The sequence below is a fragment of the Mastacembelus armatus genome, chromosome 22, assembly GCF_900324485.2.
Source record: "Mastacembelus armatus chromosome 22, fMasArm1.2, whole genome shotgun sequence".
NCBI classification, from domain to species: Eukaryota; Metazoa; Chordata; class Actinopteri; order Synbranchiformes; family Mastacembelidae; genus Mastacembelus; species Mastacembelus armatus.
This window is the reverse complement of record NC_046654.1, coordinates 18,765,647-18,789,907: the sequence shown is the minus strand read 5'-3', so window position 1 is coordinate 18,789,907 and position 24,261 is coordinate 18,765,647. Positions and strand designations below refer to the sequence as shown.

At 39.3% G+C, this 24,261-nt stretch overlaps 2 protein-coding genes across 3 annotated transcripts in view; both read right to left on the bottom strand.

Moving 5' to 3' along the window:
• Positions 1 to 4,636, bottom strand: part of ccdc88c (coiled-coil domain containing 88C) — a 49,410-nt gene extending 44,774 nt beyond the window's left edge. Inside the window, exons 1-3 of one of the 2 annotated variants that reach the window (XM_026304177.1) lie at positions 4,045 to 4,636; positions 2,119 to 2,231; positions 78 to 186 (exon numbers count right to left, since the gene is read on the bottom strand). In XM_026304177.1, the coding sequence (XP_026159962.1) occupies positions 78 to 186; positions 2,119 to 2,231; positions 4,045 to 4,104 (282 nt within the window). In that variant the 5' untranslated portion in view covers positions 4,105 to 4,636. The remainder of the gene's footprint in view (positions 1 to 77; positions 187 to 2,118; positions 2,232 to 4,044) is intronic. The other variant, XM_026304185.1, reaches the window with a different exon arrangement.
• A 7,328-nt stretch (positions 4,637 to 11,964) lies between these two features.
• pals1a (protein associated with LIN7 1, MAGUK p55 family member a) overlaps positions 11,965 to 24,261 on the bottom strand; it is a 28,685-nt gene continuing 16,388 nt past the window's right edge. The window contains exons 4-17 of the mRNA XM_026305070.1: positions 24,075 to 24,175; positions 22,342 to 22,449; positions 21,185 to 21,262; positions 20,939 to 21,079; positions 16,962 to 17,123; positions 16,539 to 16,616; positions 16,093 to 16,276; positions 15,839 to 15,910; positions 15,558 to 15,626; positions 15,027 to 15,194; positions 14,726 to 14,815; positions 13,444 to 13,556; positions 13,208 to 13,318; positions 11,965 to 13,076 (exon numbers count right to left, since the gene is read on the bottom strand). Coding sequence (XP_026160855.1) covers positions 12,900 to 13,076; positions 13,208 to 13,318; positions 13,444 to 13,556; positions 14,726 to 14,815; positions 15,027 to 15,194; positions 15,558 to 15,626; positions 15,839 to 15,910; positions 16,093 to 16,276; positions 16,539 to 16,616; positions 16,962 to 17,123; positions 20,939 to 21,079; positions 21,185 to 21,262; positions 22,342 to 22,449; positions 24,075 to 24,175 — 1,652 coding nt within the window. The 3' untranslated portion in view covers positions 11,965 to 12,899. The remainder of the gene's footprint in view (positions 13,077 to 13,207; positions 13,319 to 13,443; positions 13,557 to 14,725; positions 14,816 to 15,026; positions 15,195 to 15,557; positions 15,627 to 15,838; positions 15,911 to 16,092; positions 16,277 to 16,538; positions 16,617 to 16,961; positions 17,124 to 20,938; positions 21,080 to 21,184; positions 21,263 to 22,341; positions 22,450 to 24,074; positions 24,176 to 24,261) is intronic.

The following is a 24,261-nucleotide window of genomic DNA, read 5'->3' as shown; positions in this document are numbered from 1 at the left end:
TGTATGATTTGAATGTTTGAATGTTTCTGCAGTTTGTGAGCTCTCTGTTGAGATGGTGTATGTCTGTTCATTCATACCTGGTAGTACGTCCTAATGTGTCTGGTTAGAACTGTCAGGTTATGAAGGCGAAGCGACGCATCATTGTCCACATTCTTGTTTAGCCTCTGATTGGTTGGGCTGGGGTCACTATGGAGACAAACGAGCACACACATCACATGAACACTTAGACTGACATTATTGGAGGCTATGTAAGACAAAGATCGTTACATAAACACGCATACACACTTGGGTCCCAGGTTCAGGGTTACTATTGCACTTGTGAAAGATTTATGCCCACATGCACACATGTTAGCCAAATTGATTTGCATATGAACAGGGGGTGTGTAATGCTCTCTGGCTGACCTACTATGACTGTCATGACATCAGTTTGATGCTGAAGCTCAAGCACAACTGTATCTCAATTCATTTCAATGGTTAAGCTTCATCTGAGACTTCAGACCATGTTAGGTCCCATGTTACCTCAAACTACTGATTTATTGGTCAGCTAAAATGTCAACTGTTCTTCTTCCAGTTTATATGACTAATCTCTCTGGACTCCTGACAGCAGTCACTTCCAACTCTATTTATCACTTACACAATTTTTATTCTTTCCAACACTATCACTCAGTGAGTCTACTGAATATGTCCACACTGAGTTAAGTTTGTAAAGGCATCTTTTTCCGTTTCAGCCCTGCATGCATGCTAAAACTGGGTTTGCCTCCCCAAAACAGATCTTAAAACTCCTCTGTGTTTCAGTGTACACAAGGTAAAGCGACAAAATATGTCAACTACAATATTCACATTTCAACAGCAAAAGATCAGCCACAAGCACGTTAAATTTGCTTCAAAGAAATAGTGTTTTATTCTAGAATTATTTCCAGTCAACAGTTCCACTCACTAAGCTGAAGATAATACATCTGTCTAATTTACAATTGACTGGTTCTCAGACTGACTGATTTACCAACTGTCTCTAAGTGTCTTTCCTTTAATATTCCTTTTGGCTCTTCCATTCTGACCCTCCTCTGTGACCCACTTTCCCACAAGCCCCTGTCAGACCCCCCTCCACCCAAAAGCCAGTCTAGCCTACATTCGATGTGTGCAGAACAAAAACATGATTATCATTGTTTCCGATGACAATAACTAATATATGAACATATGGTCTGACTCAGTACATAATAGACTGACATTCCCTACAACTAGATATGTTTCTCAATTAGTGACAATAAGTCCAGCATATATTAAAATGTGGTGATACTCTATATTTTTACAATCAACATGAAACATGAAAATAACAACGAAACTAAACTAAACCAAACTAACAATAAATTGATCCTACTAACTATCCTCATTAGTATTACTCTGTACCAAAAACTATTAAAAACAATTTTAAGTTGCAATGGGTAAAATGTTCCTTCATGGAATTTAATTCCATAGGGCACCATTCTGCTGCCAGGAATATTCTGTACTACAGTCTCAAATGTCCAATAATCAGCAACCATTACAGTGGACAAATGTTGTAGTAATAGTCAAGGAATTGAGGGAATACATTGCTGGTTTTGGTCTTTTTGCAGGATTTGATGCTATAAAAATGATACACATTTAACAGAATTCTTATATAAAAATCCATTACATTCTGAAGGAAACATTTTAAACATATTTGCAATTTTGCAAGTCAGATTTATTGAAAGGGGATAATATCACAACAAACCTATAGTACAATCCACCTGGAGATCCAGTCTTTAAACATGCTGAAATTGAATCTGCAGAGCTGTACCTGCCTGTTAGCACACTGTGCAATCCCTGGAACTCAGTACAAACAGGGGGCTTCTTGGTTGTAAAACTCTCTGTAAATGCTCTCTTACACTTTATCTTGCTGCAACCTTTAGCAGCACATCTGGCTGTGACGTTTACAGCCTGAAACCAGCATGTCAGGATGTGGTCACACAAACACACTTGCACAGACACACACAGGAAACACTGGATTAACTAACTGCTCATTTACAGGTACACAAAAATACACAATTTAAATCTGACTCATGCAAATATCTGAAAACTCTCACTCCATATGCAGTAACCTACATGTGGGTCATGATCTTGTGCAGGAAGACTCCGTCCACCAGCTCCATGAACATGCTGACTCCTTCCTCTGAGCCCACATCGTCAAATGAAGCCAAAGGGCCCAACGTGCGCACCTATTGATGTACAGGTTAAAGACAAACACAGGAGACACTATATCACACATAGAAATATCCAGTCTTGATGGATTTCCATTTGACTGAATATGTTGGATGATATGCTGCTGACTTTTAATGTAAAGTTTCAAAATCATATTTCTAGTAACAGTATATAGTGGTCATGTACCTAATAGTAGGTTTGGCAGGGTCAAAGATCACTGCGCTACAACAGTGTAACTGCTATACAGACCAAAAGCAATGGGTGACACTGAATGTATTCACAAACACACACAGGTAATCCATCAAAGAGATGATAACAGGGCAAAAGGCTTTTCTTCAACCTTTATTGATTTTGGGAGGTTTTGCTGAGGGTAATGTTGTCTTTTTCAGGAACACCCTGCTCAGACATGTGCAGTAAAGCTGCTGGATGCTGCCCAGTACAACCACATTTTAATCTACTAGTCTACTGTGTGGCCATGTCAGTTGTGTTTGTCTGTGTCCAGCAAAGATGGGAAAAAGTTGTTGGTTGACCCGTCAGGTCAAGAGGATGTGAGATCATAGGTAAACAGGAAGTACAACAGTACAACCTCTTGACTGCTCTGATGGGAGACTCTCAAAGGACTGCTACAACATGCCATGTGACTAGAATGGATAAAGGCAGCAGAATTAGCACCAGTGCATCCAACTACACTCATGATATTACAGTATTAGATTATATTAGATTATTAGATTATACAGCAGATCAGCATCAGCTCTGATTTAGACTCATGTTTAGAATATAAAGGACTCAGTAGTCATGGATGAAAACCATACAGTTTGAAGTGACACACAAGCTAAAATTAGAAAACGTTTCATAAAGTGAATTTTAAAACAATATGATATTGTGCAAATCCAATGTCATCATCCATGACTGAAGTGTTGTGCAGTAACATTCATTTCCACCAATTAGGTGTGCTAGGCTACTAAACAGCAGCTGATCACCAGCTCCGGCTGCCTTTGTCCATCACATGACCAGCCCCTTGCACATTTCAGCGATCCTATGTGTGTCCAACACTCTGCTGGTTGCCACAGTGTGGGCTGGAGCCCTATATTGGACAGCTGGAAGATTAAAAATGGTTCTTGTGAGGCATTTTTAAAGACAAATGCTATAAAATGAATGCATTAATATTTTTTTAGACCTTCATGTAAATGCATGTAAGCAATGTTTATGATGTTTGCAGTGGTTTAAATGATGCTCCACACTCTTGATTTTTATTTCAATTACTGTTACCCAGCTGCTCAATCTCTGCTTAAAGCTTTACTAGATTAGTGATATTGGCAGCAATGCTGTTTGCTCCAATGGAGACAGCAGGACAGCTATAATCCCCAAAATAGTGATAATATTTGGGCAGACAAATGGAATTGTTGTGTACATCTGCTTTTTAATAGCAAAAGGTGATGAAGAAATAAAGGCAGGACCACAGTCCAGCAGTTGATGTAGCCCAGCTGTAAGCAGCAAAGCCAGGAGACAGAAAATATACTTTTTCTGTTTGACAGTTGGTATGAGAACTAAATCTGGAAAGTCTCAGAGACACAAACCGAAACTCTCAATAGACCACTGGCGGGTTTTACACTAAAAAAACAAAAACAAAACACTTTTCTCTGACGCTACAGTGCAGTCAGCCTCAGAAATGTCAATGAACACAAAAATCGTTAGCTACAACAGAATGTTTGTTCCCAGTTGTAGTCAGTCAGTGCTTGTAACAGATGGGCATGTGCTGAGAGAAACAGAAGAAGGAAAGTGAAAAACAAACAGCAGCAGTGTGTTTCACCGTGCGCTGCTCCTACTCACCCACACCACCAGCGGTGACTCCATGAAAGTGGCAAGCAACTCGGACAGAGTCACATCCATAGCTGTTCTGCAGCTTCAGACTCCGCTTTTCGATCAGATAAACCGTAATCCGGCAATCAATCAGTCAATATCCGCGGCCGGGTCGCAATCGTGTCCATACAGGGCAGAACAAAGCCCCCGCGAGGCATCGATCCCCTTCTGCACGAGCTTTCTCACGCCACTATTGTCTAGGCTGTCCCGTTTCCCTAAACACTGGGTTTAAATTAAAAAAAACAAACTAACGTGAAATAAAACAGTTCTGAATTCACCCACACACGGTCGTATGGTGCAGATCCGTTACTTTAGTAAATTGAGTAAATTTCCACTCTTTCCGGCTAAAGGTAAAACACTCGGTCCAAACTTCGCAGCACAGTTGCTCGCGTTGCCAAGGATACAGGACTCAGACCGTAAAGTGGTGAAACTGACGTGAAATAAGACAAGATAAATAAACAAATTACAAACAAATAAAATTTGAGATGTATGAAGACAAAGAGCTTAAAGTAATAGTTTCCGTTGTTTGCTACATCTCCACCACGACTTTCTACCGCTTCTTCTCTCCATCAACTAGTCCTGAAGCGAGGGGATTGACTGACAGAGTACCGACCAATCCGCCACTGCAAAAGGAGCGATATCCGCCTTTTGTGATAAATCGGCCAATCACTGTGCGTATGTGGGTACACTCAAATCAACCTGCCAAAGAGTTTAGACGGAACAGGATGAGACTGTCCAAAAAAGGGGTTCGCACAATAGATCCTTTTGTTGGTTAGAGAAAAAGCAAACTATAAAATATAACAAAGGTATTGTGATACTGGTGACAATATTTTGGACAGAAATGTACATTATCCTGATATATCGTATGATAATTACCCTACAGTTTGTGTCCATTGAGAAGCTAGATCGAGAAGCTAAATGTCGATATCATACTGAATGTTTTTAAACTACACAAACTGCAGTAAAACAAAAAGCTAACAAACTTGATAAATAAAGAAACAGGCTAACAACTTGCTAACAGGCTAACAACACCTACAGCAACAGGTTTAATCAATAGCACTATTTGTTGTGTGTGGATAAGCGCTGTGAAGTGTCCCATTACAAAACAGGCTCAAACTGTAGCTTAACTTTAGCAATGGCCCGAAATCCCTTTAATAGTTCCAGTAGGTCACATCAACGAGCCAGCAAGTACAAATTGTAAGTACAAACACAGCCTTTATTACATTTGTGCTTTTCTTGCTATGACATGTCAAAACTAGTGCTATAAAAGGTCTGTGTCATTATTATAGAAGGGTTGAATGTGTTGAAAGCATTTTACAAAGGTCCATTTAGCTGTGATATATTGTTTGTTATTATTTATCCAGACTTTTTTTTAACTCAAATTTTGATTTTTGCTTTTGGCACATTAAGAATTGATCACAAAACCTGTAATATATTTTTTTCATATCCATAGTTACCAATAACAATATCTTTTAACTGAGGGGATTTAAGGTGATAGATAAATGTAGCCCTATTTGCTCTGCCAGTTTGAAATGGTTTGAGTTTTCTAGGTGAATTTTCCCTTTAAGCCAATGCCCACATATTTGAGGGTGAGTCCTCTTGCTCTGCTTTGAGACTTTTTAAACATGTCGAAACCAAAGATCGGTGCATGTCAGAAAGTGACAAAGGTCATGCAAAATAGAAGTAACTAGAACAACCTGAAAGCGTGAATTTGATGCTGATCTCAGCACAGTCTGGCTGCATTACATGTGGAGGAGTGAGGGGTGGAGTGAGGATCAGAGCTGTGCAAATCACTCAGAGTAATTTTTTGGAAGGCTCTGTTTCAGTCCAGAGTGCTTTACATTTGGCATGATCAGACAGGAAACATCAAGTTTCCCAACTCCATGTCCAGAACTAAACCAAACATGTAGCCAAATGGCTCAGAGCAGCAAAGACATTACATGTTCCCAGACACTGGAAAGTAACTGAGTTCAGTCAAGGACATAAAATAGCTAGCTAAATTAGCTCAACATATACTGATAAGATGATCTATGCAGTAATGCATTAATAATCAGAATCCAATAATACACATTCATGTGAAATGTACAATTCTGCATGACTGCTTTTACGTTTGGTAGTTGTAATATTTAATGTCAATTTTTTTGTGAATTTGAATGTATTGCTTTTACTTTTAACAGGCTTTTACTTAAGTAAAGGATCTAAGGAATTTTTCGACCCCTGATCCTGAAAAAATTAGGGTGTCCACGAGAACCTGGTGGGGCACACTGTGCTGTTTCACACATGCCATCAATAATCTGAAGAACAGCGCCAGCTCTTGGTCCCTTCATGGAGTTGTGATGTGGAGAGACATGAATTGATGTAAGCCCCAGAATCTTATTATAACTTATTACTAACTAGTCAAAATGAGTACAACCTGCATTAAGTCATGTTGCTGCTTAGTGTAATTGGTGACACTTTTAAAACTGCGATTTTATAAGTTAGAAGCCATGTATATTTACTGTGGGCATTCATTTTAAGAAGTGGAGACTGGTGCATAAATACAAAATGAATGACAGTATGGTCAAATACAGATGTAATAAGAAATATAAGGCCAAAACAACAGATAGAAAATGGCGTAACTTAAAAAACACTGTAGCATTACCTAGTCAAGAAAAGCATATGAAGCAGCCTTATCTAAACACAAGTGAAGGTTACCGAAGGCATTGAGGCTAACCTAGAATAAGATAATAGAATTAAAGTTTTATGTTATGACATCACTACAGTGACTGATGTTCTTTTTTTTTTGGTATAAAATTATTGCACTCTACTCCAGACCTCCTCTTCAAGTAGAGTAATAGTAAAATGAGCAAATTGTCATGGAACTGGAGCTAGAGAACACCTTTGCAGAACCACACATGCCCATCTCTATACTTGCACACATCGTCACAGGTCACACATAATTATAACACTGAAAGCAGATTGCACCCAAAAATACAACCACAGTCATAGCAGTATCCTTTAATGTTTGTAAGAAGCATTTCCTGAGTAAATGCTATTCTGTCCCCTTTTCCTAGAAGGATGTCTAGAAAGGCATTTCATAACAATAACACACATTTATAACACTTTGGCTTCATCTTTGAAACATGGAACATCAGATGGATCCTGAGTGGTTTCGGTAAGCGTAATCTGACTGCTACTGTGTTGATGACCTTAGAGATGCGGAACAGCCCAATAAACTGGGGTGCCAGTTTTTTGTTCTGATGTGCCAAGCCAGACCTGGGCGATAGCTGGGTGCAGCAGATCTCCTTTTAATTGTTCACCTCTGGTAAGCAGACACTGTTTTTAAGAGGATCACTCTAGCTTTTCTCCATGAGAGAAGGCATCCTCTGAATGATGCTTGTGCAGATGGGACCGATGATTTCTCCTGTGCTTCAAATAAAGGTGGTTGATACCTGTAGACAACTTGGAATGGAGACAGACCTGTAGCAGATGATGGAATTGAGTTATGGGCAAACCAGATGTAAACCAGATGGCTGTTGCCTGGAAGGTTTCGCCTGAGCACAGGTAGGGCAGGCAGTAATAAAGTCCTTGATGTCCTCTTTCCATGTTGGCCACCAAAGTGCTGTTTCACCAGATATCAAGTGCAAGCTGTTCCTGGATGACAGGAGATACAGGAAGAGTGGCACCACTGAAGCATGTTAGATTGGAGATGACCAGGAACATTCAGTAAGCCTGTAGGACATGCAGAAAGAGAAGGAGCATGAGCTTGTAACACTTTTTCTTCAATGCATGTTAAACCGAGGTGAGTGGTCGGAGGCAGAATAAAATCGGACTCATCTTGTTTATCGGGAGGTTCATGAATGCAGGACAGGGCATCTGTTTTGCAGTTTTTATTTCCAGGGTGATATCACAGGTGGAACTGAAATGTACTGATAAACAGGGCCCATCGTGCTTGTCTGGGGTTTAGGCTCTTTGCTGATTTAAGATACTCAGTAATCTTATGGTCCATCAGAACAATGAATGGGTGTTCTGCTCCGTTGAGCCATTCGAGCCAGTGACGCAGCGTTGGGGCACTGCACAGACATGCTGAACAAGTTCAGACTTTGATCTGGAGAATATCAAAATGTCATCTAGATAAATGAAAACAAACTTATTATTCAAGTCTCCCAATATATCATTCGCTAAATTCTGGAAAGTAGGTGGTGCATTAGTCAATCCAAAGGGCAGACCAGATATTCATAGTGACCTGCAGGGGCGCTAAAGGCAGTTCTGTTTCATCTCTACTGATCGCCAAAGGCTGTGTTTTAAGCACTGGATGATCATTCTTGCGCATTCACACAGGTTTGTGAGTGCATGTGTGGTTGTGTTTAGCACCACTGCTTATTTTCATTGCTTGTTGCTAGTAGCCCCATGATTGCTCTCAGACTGAGAAAGTGAGAAGCTGCCCGAGTCAGCAGCTCTTGAGTCCACAGCATCAACTTCATCAATCTGGTCCCTCCCAAGTTGTTGATGTGATAGACCACAGAGGTGTTGTCGGACCGCACCATGACATGCCTGCCAACCGCACAGCCACCAACTCCAGGGCATTGATGTGTTGTCATTTTTGCTCTGGGGACCATGTCCCCTGCGCTATTCGCCCCTGCCATGTTGCTCCCTAGCCCGTGGGAGACCCATCCGTATATACAAGCTCTCTCCGAGAAGAAAGAGAACCTAGAGGGACCCCTTTTGTAATGTGTGTTCTGTTCCTCCATTGGATCAGGATGTCAGACACTGAGACGACACCCGCAACATTCTGTGTCTGTGTGCTTGTCATGTGCGGTCTAGGTGCAGGCCACCTTTGCAAAGTGCGAAGAAAAAGCAGCCTGAGGGGCACTATGCTGGTGGCAGCAGCTGTCAATCTGCCCAGAAGACGAAGATAATGAATCAACGTCCTGCCATCCTTGAATGCAGGGAGCATTTCCTGAATTCCAGTGACGCGTGAGGTGAGGGACAAGTGGTCATAGTGATGATGTTCACATATCTGCATAGCTTTTCCTAGAAGAACTGGGAAATTCTCTGGTCTCTGCATCAATATTGTTGAGCACCTGCCTCCCGCACTAGTTGCTGCTGCACTGATGAGAAGGATGCAGTCTTTGTGTGATTTTTTTCCTCAAATCTGTGACTTAGAACTTATGAAATTGGCATTTAAAGAGTTAAAATCCTGGCTTTTTTTAACATTTAGTAATTTTGATCAGAACTGAAGTTGATTAACAGATTTATGACTTTTAATGACTGTTTTCATCCTGAACATAATGAAAGGGTAGTGAATTTGCCCACAGTGTATTATTGACCTATGGAAAATTTAAAGTAAAGTTCCTGTTAATCAGGCCTGACTCAGTTTACACTGTTTTGCAGCAGGGTCCTGCCCTGCAGAACATAAAGACAAACATCACAAGCATCAAGACAACATATACAAGAAGATAAAATAATCATCATAACAACATACAAAACATCATATTGATTTATTAGCAGAAACAGAATATACTATTCATGGATTCATTTGTCATCATTGGTGTGATATCACAGAAAAATATCAAACCTTGCATTTTTTTAATGTTAGAATGAGCCTTCAAACCTACATATGGAGTGGGTCTCCTTTCATGGAGCAGCCATGTTATGCTGCCATGTTTTTACAGTAGCCCAGAACAGACAAACACTGGCTCTGGGAACCACATTTTGTTTGAAAGGTGACAACCACCATACCCTCCCTCATGCCTGGATTTTGCAATCTCACCACTAGATGCCACTGAGTCCTTCACGTTTTATGCATTACACCTTTAAGTTTTAGAACTTCTGTGTAGTCATTTGTGCCATTATATGTTTTGTCACAGCAAGGAAATCACAGGTGTTAACATCCACAAGAGCTCTGTTCTATTCATTTGACCCAGTGAACCATGACAGTGTGGCAGATAGCAAGTAGACGCTGAAGCACCTACAGTGCTGTGCAAAAGTATTTGCCCCCTTCCTGATTTTTAATTTTTTTGCATATTTGTCACACTAAAATGAATCATCCTACAAATTTTAATATTGCAAAGATAACCCCAAGTAAATACAAAATGCAGTTTTTAAATGATATCATTTATTAAGGGAGAAAAGTTGTCTAAACCTGCCTGCACCCGAATGGTTGCCTGAAACGTCTACAGTTTCTGGGCTGCAAAGAGCTGAAGGTTTAAATTTATTCATTATCTATACCCTCTTATTCCTATTTCGGGTCACAGGGATCTGCTGGAGCCTATCCCAGCTCACTTTGGGTGAAAGGCAGGGGTACACCCTGGACAGGTCACCAGTCCATCACAGGGGTTAAAAGTCAGAGATTTAAAAAAAAAAAAAATTAAGTCTGCATTAAGTCTGTTTAGAAAAGAATATCTGAGAAACCTTCAAAAAATACACAAGGCCAGCCATTTTCTATCAACCATCTATTATTTATTCATTGTGAATAAAGAATACAAAAAGCACATTGTTCTTAGGAAGTGACATGTGATAAACAGGAAATGGTATCGATTAACTTTACAGTCAACACAGTTAATTCACTTGAACCAAACCACTATGCCTGCTGGGCCAATGGCAGGGAGGCAACGGAGGTGAAACCTGCAATCCTATTGGTGCATTGGACTTCATAAATCTATTTTCAATATTAAAAATATATATAAATGCTCTACATAGTGATAGTGATATGGTGTCTGGTATACTTCAGGTCATAATACTTCACTGTTTTCAAGGACAGGCTCTCTCTCTCACACTCACACACATACACAAAATATATAATAAATTTCCACATCATGTGCCAATCAGGAACATGAAAAAAAAAAAAAAAAAACTTTTCTTTACCTGCTCACCCCTCAGGGTTTAGGCTCAAACGTCTACTTTGATGTGATCAGATAGGACAGGAAAAGGCAGCTGACAAGCTAATCTGTCACAGGTTGATCAGAAAATAAAACAGCCAGTAAAAAGAGATATCAAGTGCTGTGTCCTTTATATTATATTAGTGTTTACTGCAATAGTGTGCATTTTAACAGCAGAGCTACTTGTTCAACCAGTCAGTCAGTTAGGGTCCAAAAGGCTGATGCCCCACTACAGGGGAAAGTAAGCGGCTAACACACTGTTGTAGTGCGTACGTACATGTGTGTTATTCATAGCACTGGCTCAGTGTAAATTTCATTTTGTGCTAAATGTCTGTGTGTGTGTGTGTGTGATTTTCACATTTACTTCTTTTACAGAGATCCCATCGTACACAGTTTGTGCCTGCGATCAAGGCCATGACTGACTTATTTAACCAAGAACACAGACCTGAAATACAAACTCAAATGTTTACATTGATCTGATGCACTGTACAAGTTCAAATTATTTTTAATTATTTTGTAATTTAAATGGGTTTTTAATCAAAATGGTTGAAATTATCACTGGATAAAGTGAAAGAATGCCCTGCATTTCTGAGAAAGAACAACTCTTAAAGGATGAACAAAAAAGAAACAAAAACAAAGTGTTCCAGGTACATATGTTGGTCTCATCCAGAACTGCAACAATGACATGATGACAGTGAAGTCTGTCATAAAAATGTCCCTGCTAAATCAAAACATCATGGGGCAATAAGTCCAAGGACTAAGACCAATGTTAAAAGTTGAAATGCCAGATTTTGTAATGTTATGAGAATAAAGTTGGAACTTAAAAAAAAAAAAAAAAAAAAAAAAACCACCAAAATTGAAAATTGTAATTTCATGAAAAAAAAAAAAAAAAAAATTCATGGTTTTATGAGGACAAAGTCTTAATAACATAAAGTTCTGGGTATAGTATTACCAGAAATGGTGCCTGTCAAGATAAAATTGATGCTCTCAATTTTAAAAGGAAGTTATAAAAAGTTACATTTTGAGATTACATGATGAGACGCATGTCACAAAGTTATTTGAGTAAATGTCATATGTCATGATTAAAGTTGTAGAGTGGCTTTTTAAAATATTAAAACAAAATACCAAATTATTACAAAACTAAAGCTGCCATTTTATGAATAGAAAGTTGTATATTTTATCTTATTGAACTACAACCTTTTCTTAGTAAACACCTAAATGTGTTTCTGAATATTGAAATAAAATGAACACAGAGGCTGGTACATCGTAGCCAAACAGAAAACATAACAGAACACAGGCAATGGCACCTGAAAAGGAAGAGACAGCTGTGAAGGTGTATACTGCACAAATGTCATGTGTAAAGCTGTGCTCATGTAGCTAATCTACCCAATCCAATCACACTATATGACATTTTGTTCTCAAATAATTATTTTTATTTTGTAACAGTATGACTTGAAACATTCTGACTTTGTGCTTGTTTAATTACAACTTTATTTTTAAAATGTTATGATTTCATCCTTTCAAAATTCTAACTTTCCAAACTGGACAATTTATTGTTTGTGCATAATAAATCTACATTTCATAATAAAATTGTCATTTTTAACTTCCCTAAACTTTTATTTTTGTAATACTTGTTTCATTATAAAATTAGAACTTCATTTTGTAATACTGTGATAATCAATCAATATTATGAAAATGATATTGCAATAGTATTGTTTTTTTTGTATAAATTATAACTTGATCTCACACTTTTGACATTTCAACCTAATTCTTATAACATTACAACTTTATTCTCAAAATCAAAAGTTTTATCACATCATCAGCCCCAATATCAAGTTTTAACCACTGCCACAGCACATCGTGTAAAAACCACACTATAGTTTTAGTTTGCTGAATTTAGAGAAATGTGTTCACTCTGAGTTTTTATCTATGAGTGGTGTGTAATGTGTATGTGTGAGTGTGTTTTCAGCGCAGCCAGGAGCAGGGCACCCACTGTGGTTCAGTGTCCAGTTTGTTGATGAGTCGTAGCAGCTCGCTGTAGGCTTTGTCGTGGTCTGTGTTCACGATGATGGCGTCAAACAGGTGACCACAGCTCTGCTCCATCTCCCGGGCCTTCTCTATGATGTCCCGCAGCTCCTCAGGCTATACACAACACAAACACACAAACACGCAAATGTGCATAGTGCTGAGACAAACATTTTAGAGATGCAAACAACAGTTCTATTTATTTTTAACCTAGAGTAAACAGTCAGTAGCAACATGTTGAAAGGAACCTTGGGGTTCTTGTTGTCTTTAGCCAATAGGGCTCGGAGCCTTTCCTGGGAGGGTGGAGCTATGAAGATGATGTAAGGCTTCAGGTCTGAACTCCTCAGCACCTTTAAAGCCTGTAAGTACACGTACGTACGTACACACACACACACACACACACATTAACATTCAAGCAACATTTGAACCTGTGTTTGTGGTTGTGACTACTCTCTGTGCCACCTGTGGGTGTGTGTATACCAACCTGTGTATGCAGACAGAGCACACAAATTTTTCCAGTGTTGATGACCTGTCTCACTGAGTCTGTACTTGTCCCATACAGGTTCTTCTCAAACTCCCCAGACTCGATCAGCTTACCTGAGAAAACCACAAAAAACAAAAAGGCTTTTATCACATTTCGTGGCACTTCCGCACTGGGACAAGTGCAAAATCCGAACTGTCTAGGTATAAATTTGACAAAGTTACACAGATTTTCACACCACTAGATAGTTTAATAGTTATTTGCTATGTACCATTTCATTTTCTAAACCCAGTCTCAAAATGTTGGCCTTTTAAACCATTTACTGTTTTTGCTTAGTTTACTGACTGGCCTATGGCAGTCTTTGCATGATTTAGTTAGCCATGCTATTACTGGGTGGCCACACTAAAATAAGTTAGGCAAGCTAGTACACTAAAAAATCCAACTGCACTGTTTTATACTAACAAGAAATTAGACAATATTTGTGTCAATATCACTCAAAATGCATAAGGTACCCTCAGTTCTTTTATTTAGGAACTGTTTGTATTTACATTCAGAGTTTGCAACTACATAAACTGTCCTGATGGTCTAAGAAATCATTTTTACTCTGCCTTCTGTCTCCTTTTCAGAATGAACAACCTATAATGGCTTTTCCAAAAATGCTGAAAATTCAGTTCAATTCAATTCAATTTGAAAATGAGCAAATAGCATGGAACTGAATAAACCGTGTAGACATTTTTCACCTAATATTTTATGCTCTCCATCATGATAAGATGCATTGGCTACTAGTGCTTCCTGCTTGAACTGCAACCATACCATGGATAACATCAAATAGTTTACTGACACTTATTAAAACACATGAATTTTGCTGAAAAAGGGACAAGATCCAAAGTCATTTGAATTCAAAATGATTGCATGGAAGTTTGTCCTCAATAGACATTGGAGAAATAAAAATAGCTTTTCTAAAATTATAGCTACTTTAGATGGCATAGCCCTGGCCTCCAGCACTACTGTGAAAAACCTTGGAGTTATTTTTGACCAGGACATGTCCTTTAGCTCACACATAAAACAAATCTCTAGAACTGCCTTCTTTCACTTGCGCAACATTTCCAAGATTAGGAACATCCTGTCTCAAAATGATGCAGAAAAAGTAGTCCATTGATTGGAGAGATGGCCTTAATTGGAACTTGTGCTGCCAGGCTCAGTGCTTCTGATAAACTATTCAGCTGCAAGACATGTCTGACCGTGACTGAAGGGTGTCAGAACATTCAGTGACATGAAATCTTACCAGCTGCAAGTTCAGCCTCAAAGCTCTGACGAGACACAAAGTGGTAGTCTCGACCACTTAGTTCGCCTTCTCGACGGCTCCGTGTGGTGTCTGCAACACATGCATACCAGTCAAATTTTATTTCTGTAGCCCAATTTCACAAATCGCCTAAAAGGGCTTTTACAATCAGTTCGGCTGCCATCCTCAAATTAGATAAGGACTAACAAAGCCACAAAGATACACAAAGTTAAAAAAAAGTTTCACAAATCCGTTCATACATGAACACATAGAAGAATGAACACTGCGTGTGTGTAAATCTTACGAGGCACAGCTACAGCAAACCGTTCTGGTTGGTTGTTGAGTAGTCTCTGCCTAAGTTCTGCCTGACCGCAGCCTGTTGGCCCAATCAATGCAATTGGCCGCTTCCTATTGGCTGGCTGGTGGTACAGAGCCATCTCCTCATAGGTGAGGATCTCCTCACTATCAAGGTCTGTACCAAAGGAAAGGGCACAGTAAACAAAACAAGTCTTCAATTGGGCCACAGCTTAAGACAGGGGAGGTCAATCCCAGTCATTGACCACCACTGCCCTGCTTGTTTTTCCAACTATCCATGCTCTACACCCCACTGATTACCTGGATCAGGTGTGTTCAATCACAATAGTTGGAAAACAAGCAGGGCAGTGGCCCACAAGAACCAGAAATGCCCATGTCTGGCATGAGAATTGAGGGCAGACTGAAAACTTTCTTTTAATTTAAATGACATGATCATGCAGCAACTCTTCAAACTTTAACATGGAACACTGTGTCTACTATAGAACACTTTAAATAAAATACACACACATAAAGGCCATACCATCAGTCCTATGAGCATACACCAGCTTCTTTCTCTTCTTTTTGTTCTTCTTTGCACACCACAGCTTCCCTGCAAACACAGAGGCAATGAGCTACAGGGCTTACTGAATTTAATATGCATCATAGGAAGGCATACATTTTACTCAGTCATTTTGTATGACCATGTTTGGGATTTACTAATGTGTGTTGGTGAAAAAGCACAAATGTGTTGCTATGATTATAACCTTAAGCTGGTTATTCATTGTAATAACTGTTATATTTGTAGAGGTTGGAGGAACAGACCAGGCTTCTCAGGTCCTTTGTCTTCTTCTATGGTTAGTTTCATGGCTTCTCTCTGCTGCTGGAAAGTCTTGCCTTAGGAAAAAATAACAGAATATGAGAGAAAACAAACAGCATGTCATGTCATATGTAATGTGGTGTGGAACACTATACAGAGGAGTGTCATGACTAACCATCAGCCAACCAAGCGCCACAAGGTACAGGAAAAAGATGAGACATAAAAAACAGAAACCCCATCTACAGACAGACAGTAGTACCTGGAACCAGTCCAGCTAGTGGCTGATTATCCTCATCTCCGTCCCTGTAAGCCTGCCACCAGTTGGGGTCTGACTGGCTGATAATATGGAGAATATCTCCTTTCTGGAAGGACAAGCCCAGTTCTCTGCACGGCACATAGGGGTCATCAGAAGGGTCATAGTCAAAGTGTGCCTTCACATGGACCTGGAGGAGAAGGTGAGAGAACAGCAGAGATCCACAGGATTTAGATTTTTCAGTAACAATTAAGGCATATAATAATAAATAAATATATAATAAATATAATAAATAGGCAGTTTTACTTGAAATATTTTAAATGGTTAGATTTTGCCAAACAAAGACAACAAATTTTCAGTAGAAAATTTGGTAAAGGAAACTATTTTGTTTCTTCCAGACTGAAGCACCAATTTTCTACACACTGTAGTCATGCTGAGGTCTGAGCACTCACCACAGTCTCTTTGACAGGCAGAAGTTTGCTCTGATTGCTGGGAATCAGCACAAAGGTCAGCAGACCATGCATGTCAGCCTGACACACAGATACACAAAGACAGAGAAACACAGCGTCATCACCTGGATTGTCACTGACATTTAACGTGTATTTAACCTTTATACTGCTCTATCATTGTACTCCACGCAATCATGTATCACTTGTCCATCCACACAAATCACAAATCAGTGGAGTACAATGTAATAAAATGTATCTAGTTAAATGTCTATATAACATTTAGACAGGCTAGGTCCATGTAAAGATTGCTGTAACAGGTTAACTATAACAATTGCTGAGATATACTAAGAGATTACTCAAATCATACTCTGCCACCATTGTGTGGTTTAACTTCATTTCTCCATAAGAATACAAAGATACACTTACAAGAATATCGAAGACCTGGTTGACGTCTTTTCCTCTGATCTCTATGCCATTGATCTCCAGGATTTCATCTCCTTCTGCTAAAAGTCCACTACGTTCAGCTGCTCCACCTCGAACAATACGACTGACCACAACACTGTCCATTTCATTACGAACGGTTGCTCCCTACAAAAAAAGCGAAATAATGGAAAATATCACTCTGCAATTTACAGTGTACTATTTACAATTGCTAGTGGTTATGCGTAGCATAAACAGGAGGGATGTGTTAGAAAAATGTTTTATTCTGTTTGACTGTTTACATATAGCCTTACACTTATTTACCTATAAGTATTCATTCTGTAGTTATGGAATTGCTGAGTTGCCATATGTGTGCTGGGGGATAGCAAAGACAGGATGGTTGACCATATTTGAACCCCATTTAAGTGCCTAGTCTTAAAGATGGATGACCAGAGTTCTTATCTTAATCTGGAAGATGGTTGGCCACTCTTCAACTCTTTCTGGGTTTTATCTTAATTTCACAGATGGTTGCTCTCACCTCAGGAGAGTGTCCTCCTCCTTTGTATGCAATTTTGGTCATAGTAAGCTATAAAATGTCTAGCCTGGCTTTGCCTAGCCAGTGATCTCTCACTCTGCTTAGTGAAAGTTTACTCCTTGTGCAAGTAAAATTGATCTAAACTCTGAAGTTTGGCTTCTGAGTCAGTTTTGTTAAGAATTTCACAATATAATGGACCTAGGCAAAATGACAACATTTGCTAACAAAATTCTTTACCGACATAGACTGCTAAAATGAAGGGAACACTGAATCATCACAATATAAAATCAGTTAAATTTCAGGGATATTAATCTCTCCATTTAGGAAGCATAAGTGATTGTGATTCAGTTTCACCTGCTTTAGTGCAAATGAAAGTAACAAAAGGTCCAGTGGAGAGGGAAAAGCAAGACAATCCCTCAAAGGAAATGGTTTTGCATGTGGTGGCCACAGACAAATGCTCTCTGTATCCTTCCTGACTGATTTTTATCAGGTTGCTGGTGTCCTTGTTTATATTGGTAGCATGAGGCTGTACCTGCAGCACAGTCAGGTTGCACAGGTAGTCCAAATACTCCAAGATGGCACACTTATATGTGCAATCATAAAAAGGTTTGCTGTGTCTCCCAACACAGTCTGAAGAGCATGAAAGAGACAACAAGGGACCAGCTGTTGAACCAGGAGAGGTGGAAGAGCAACAATCTGCCAGCAGGACCAGTATCTGCTCCTTTGAGCAACAGCCCTATGAAATGACCTCCAGCAGGCTGCTGGTTCCCATGTTAAATCACACTTTCTTAGTGTGGTTCTTTAATTTATCATTTTAGTCTTCTTCTTGTTTGTTCTTTGAGAAATTAGAGTTTTGTGCTTTTATTCTTGACTGCTACTATCTGTACAGCACTTTGGTCAACCCTGGGTTGTTATGCTTTATAAATAAATAATGAATGAATGAATGAATGAATGTTTTTAACCAAATTTTTGGACTTCACTGAGCCACCACCAAACATGACCCTTTTGGTGGTAGGTCAGCAATCATCTGGGGAGGCATATCACTAGAGGGCCACACAGACCTCCATGTCATAGCCAACAGTACCCTGGCTGCTGTGAGGTACCAGGATGAAATCCTCAGACTGAATGGCCCCTGGGTTCCTCCTGATGCAGGACAATGCACAGCCTCATGTGGGCACAGTGTGTAGGCAGTTCCTGGATGAAGGCACTGATGCCACTGATTGGCCGTCACATTCCCAGGACCTAAATTCAATTGAGCACCTATGGGACATTATGTCTTGGTGCATCCAGTGTGATTAGTGTGATTGTAAATACAGCCTCCATGGGTTGATGATTTTATATCATTATATTCTAAACAAATTATACAAAGTATATTCTTAAAAATTTTGAACTTGAATAATCAAGACAGAACAATCAAGTTAATCAAGAGCTTATGGGATCCATATTAGGCAAAATCGACATTTTGGTACACTTATATGGCTGTCTGGTGTCTGTAGCACTACCAAGCAAGGTACAGATCTGCTGTCTCCTTTTTCCCCTTTTTCCTAGTTTTTGAAGAGCAGTCATGAAAAGAAAACCATGTTCCAAGTCCTTCTCTTTTATACGTATACAAGAGGTAATTCCCTCATCTGGCTCTGCCCAAACACTGTCCACGGAAAAGTTGGCTGAACTCCGCGGTCTGCCATTATTGGACACTGGCTCCAGCCCCGAGAGAATCAACACAGAGGAGACAAGCTGAGCACAGAAGCTGCTCTGGTGTTGACTGTAGCAATAGGAGTCTGTTCTCACTGCCATCAGCACAAGACAAGAAGGCACAGTGGATACTTTCATTTATAGTGGTGAGTCTCTATGTATTTTATTTCTGTCTTCTTATAGCATGGACGTGTTGAAATTAGCCACATAAGCTGCATAGTTGTTGCCCAGCTAATGCACTATTCTCATTTTTACGTTGCAACAGGACATTTGCGGTTTGTTTTAAAAGATAATGATTATAGAAAGTTCATGTGGTAATTCTGTCTTGTTACTTGGTGAAAAACATTTGTTGGTTTGATTATATAACTAACTCTACGTTACAACATAGCTGGATACAGAGTAAAGACGCCCAAGTTTGTGGATCAGATATCTGAGGTTTGTATTTTTAGGTGTGATTATAGTGGAGGACTGAAGCTTTCTGCTTTAAAGTTTTTCCGCGAACACAGACAGGATTTATATTTATTTCAGGGACAATAATGTATGTTTTGGTTGGCTGCAGCTTACAATACCAAAAAGACTTGATATGTTCTGAAGTGAGATGCTTTCCTGTTGATAGACCTTGATAGTCTGTCAGTGTAAACAGCAAAGCAGAATCCTGTTTGGATGTGTGACTTACCCATCAGACACACAATATAAAGCCAGTTGTTTTTCATGGTATCCTTATGTACACAGGTAGAGCACAAAAACATTAGCAATTTGCTTAACATGGTGTTAAAATGTAATTCCAATAAAGTCATCCACTAATTCCTGTTATTATAATAAATGTAACATACTTTATGTATATTAGTCACGCTAGAAGATTGCTCTTTTGAGGGTGAATGTTTTATACACAATTTTATAGGTTTAATATAAAAATACGTTAATTGCTATTAATTCATCCTAGGTTTTATGAAGTTGGATGTAATCTCCGAGATGAACTGTGATGTATTGGACAGCACCTTCCATGGAAGGGGCCAAACCAGTGAAAACTGAGAGAGAGAGTGCGTCCGAAATACTGTACTGTCCAGTTGACAAAGGTAATACTTGCCTACTATATAGTATCCAAAAACCAGTATGTGAGGTGAGTAGTGTGTCTCAATTAATAGTATGCTTAAAACAGTAGGTGAGAAGTACCCAGATGACCTCCTACTTCTGCCTGAATTCTGAAGTGTGCATACAATGCATACTTTACTTTCCTCTGAGGCCATGGGAGAGGAGTCTTCATATTCGAAAATGGCAGTAAGTGCTGATGCAGCTCTTTTCTAGTGTACCTCACGGAAAAACGTTATTCACTCTGGTTAAATTGCACTTGTTTAACATAATCTAAATAAACGGCTGACTTATTGAAAGTTTAAACAATGTAAATCGATGAGATGATTTTGTGAATCAGCTGTAAAAATATGTTTAATCATTATTATTAGTGAGCAAATCAACCAAACGTCAATACTGTACTGCTTAACGCTGCTTTTTTAACGGAGACGCTAGTCATTAAGCAGTTTAATGACATTAGAAAATTTAACATTAAGTTGATGAATCCATGCATCATTTATATCCACTCATCCAATTTGTTGAGAAATTACACTGAGCAATTAAAGAATATGTCTCAAACCTGATATGACAGGCCCAGAGATATCATCTCTTGCATTCTATGCAGCTTTCTCACATACTTACAATGCACTGACCCCATGTGAGTCAGTGTACAGTATGTCTGTCTTACCAGTGGTATATCCCGGGCCTTCTCTATGCGAACTATCTTGACCGTCTCCCCTCCCCATTGGGTCAGTGTTTCTCCTTGGGTAGGCAGCGGTTCAGGCTGCATTTCCCTCTCTGCTATGCTGTCATGGGCTAGGAGCAATGACTAAATAAAAAAAACAAAAAACAGACACACACACACACTCAGCTATAGGATCACTGACACTGATCACAGGATCTTTTATTTGGTAATACAGCATGGAGTCTTTACCTGGATGTGTGTGTCTGACAGCAGGCTGTGGAGTTCAAGTCCATCTTTATTCTGACTTGACTGGAGGAGATTCCTGACCTGAAACCATAGACAACATAGCACATCACTGGTATCACCATGTGAAATCTTACCACAGTTATGATGTAGTACATGATCACTGTAGTACACATAACTATTTGTGAGCCTAGCAGAGTCATTCTGCAGTTAAAGTGGTGAGTTAATGTGGCTGGACTGTGTGTGATTAGAGAGAATATGATCTGTGAAATGTGCCGCTTTGTGTACACTGTAACATAATTTTAATATGGGTAGCAATTAACTGTCTTACAATCTGAGTCCAGCCCAATCTAATCCAAAACTGAAAAGGTTAGACATTAGAGGTAGATTTTACCTGGAGCTGGTTTGAGTGCTTGATCTCAAATTGTCCTGCCCGCTGTTTTATTTTTATCATTTCATTTCCACTTCTTTAACAATGACAAAGGAACATGTTTCTAGGATTATAGTGTGAACCACTGCTTTTCATTTTCAAGATAAATGCAGGACAGGGGGCAGAGATGCCAACACAGAGCAGAAATAATGTGCTGGTCTTTAATGAGATTCCACTGAAATGAGCCATGAATAGCTCTGACAGCTAGCCAACTGAACATTGTAGTAGAAAAATAATTGAAGCATCCCAGATTTTGGCTTCACTTGAAATGATCACCCTGGCATCATCTGATGATGTCAGTTATCAAGAAAAATTATACTTTATAGTTATAGAGTTGGAATCTTTTTTTTTTTTTTTGCTCAGATCAGTAGCTCTGGCTCTGTCTGAAATAACGTTTGACCTAAAACTCACAGGCATTGTGTATAATTGTATGCATCCTATTCAAAAATATGATTATAAACAGTGGTATGACTAACAAGATGTTCATATATGCGATGGTGCGTCTGTACATGTGCATAATACACAAGTGTTTGAGCTCTAATTAATTCTGGACAGAGATGTCTCCAGCTATTTTATTATACACTCACTGACCTGGACTGTCATTTTGTGTGTGTGTGTGTGTGTGTGTGTGTGTGTATGCATGTGTGTGAGAGACATTTCTGTTGTCAAGGCATTAAAAATATGACCATTTTAAAACAATTTTGACAAATAAATTTAGATAACCATTAGTTACCTCCATGGTCAGCTGGAGTGCATGCTGTGTGTGTGGGTACAGAGGAGAGGGTCGGTGCATGGTGGTGGCCACGGCATTATGGATCTTCAGTGCTGACTGAAAGTCAGACTACAGGGGTAAAAAAGACAGCAGGATGTTCACTCAACTGGAGATCAAATAAAGCATATAGACTTATAAGCATATAAGTACACCTGTACTTACAACAGGTGAAATACAAGTGCAATTAAAATATAATACTGTTATGCTTTTGATACAGTGCACCTCTGCCTGATAGAAGTGTTAGGGTTAAACAGCTAAGTTTCCACTGGGCCTTTTTCTGATCAACATTTGCATAATTTTTAGTCACTTACACTTTGCACAAAAACAGGACAATAGGATTGTAACCATAAGCACTGACAACTACCCAACCATGACTAAACAAAAAATGCCACCATCTCTTTACTAGAGAAACTGAAAATTTAATACCTGAATTGGAAAAAAGTTCACATAACTCACAGTTTATACAGGTTCATTATGAAACAGATAAGCATACCAGCAGCTTGTGAGAAGCAGCTTGTGAGAAGTGCTGCTACGCAAGGCAAAATCATGGTACATGAAAGAGTAAAATGTTAAACTGTTGGTACAGCATACTGGACCACTTCGATGACCGATTTAGACAACTGAATCTCTTTTTTTTTTTTTAGTATGAATGCACAACACTCATCACAGAAGTGCTATAGCAGTGTAGCCACAAGCACAGCTGCATGTTCATAATTAGCACAGTGCATTTTTAATTGAGACATCTGTGAAGTTTGTGTCCATACTAGCATTTACCTATCATTTCTGCAAAAGTCTACAACCTGCCTGAAACACAGAGATAATACGAACTGATCTCCTTCCTTTCATGGCCAGCAAATGACATGACAATGCATCAGTTGTCATCAAAGGAAACTGTGAATACAGCCACACTTCAAGAAACACAACAGGTTTTTTGTGAGTGTGTTCTTTCTGGCATAATGGTCAGTAAAACAAAACCAAAGAAGTTAACAGCATAGGTTTTAAGAAGTATCAGTTATCAAAAACACCGACCTCGTTTATAATGGTCAGAGAACCTTAGAGAACTACAGAAATTGATAACAGCGAGAGTAATTTTATCACAACAATCACCAAGCACACAGCACGATGACCCCATTATTGTTGCACAGTAATGTATTAGGAATGTGCACATGCACATTCCATTAGCCATAGCAGTGCAATGCCAAACGAGATTGTGCTGCTTTTTGGCAAAATTAAACTTTTTCAGGACAGCTTGGTGTTTTCTGAGTCTAACCCCACCCTTTAGCACCTTCTATATAGCAGAGCTAACACTGTCTGAACAGGGTCAGTCTAAAAACTAGCCTTATTTTGCTGATTCTCAGATGGTTAAACCTCTGGTCCCACTTGCTCCCATGATTGTTGTCGCACAACGTACAATTATGCTATTGAGGAAGCATAAGTAAACAAGTAGTTATCTGAACTGTGCTCAAAGGTTTTGGAGTTTCTGTGGCCCTGACAAAGGTTATAAGCCTTCACTGAAGCCCTCATCCCAGCAGTCGGAATCATGGGCAATGTTGTCATGGAGGCACCACCTCAGACAGCAGTGATGACACTGCTCCATCTTTGTAAACGCCCTCTACCTCAAAGGTCAGACAGTCTCAGAAAATATGAAAATTACACAGTAACAGGTTTGTTTCATCTAATTCCATTTGTATTACCTTGTTTAGTAGTGCAAGAACCAGCTCTATGTCATTCTGACTCTGCTGGTCGGGCAAGTAGCCTCTGACCTGCTTCAGTGACAACAGCAGCTCATCCAACTCTGCAAGAAACGCACATACATTCACATCAACATAGAGACCTTCAAATTGAGACTTTCACAATCAAACAGAGAAGAGACTGTGAAAA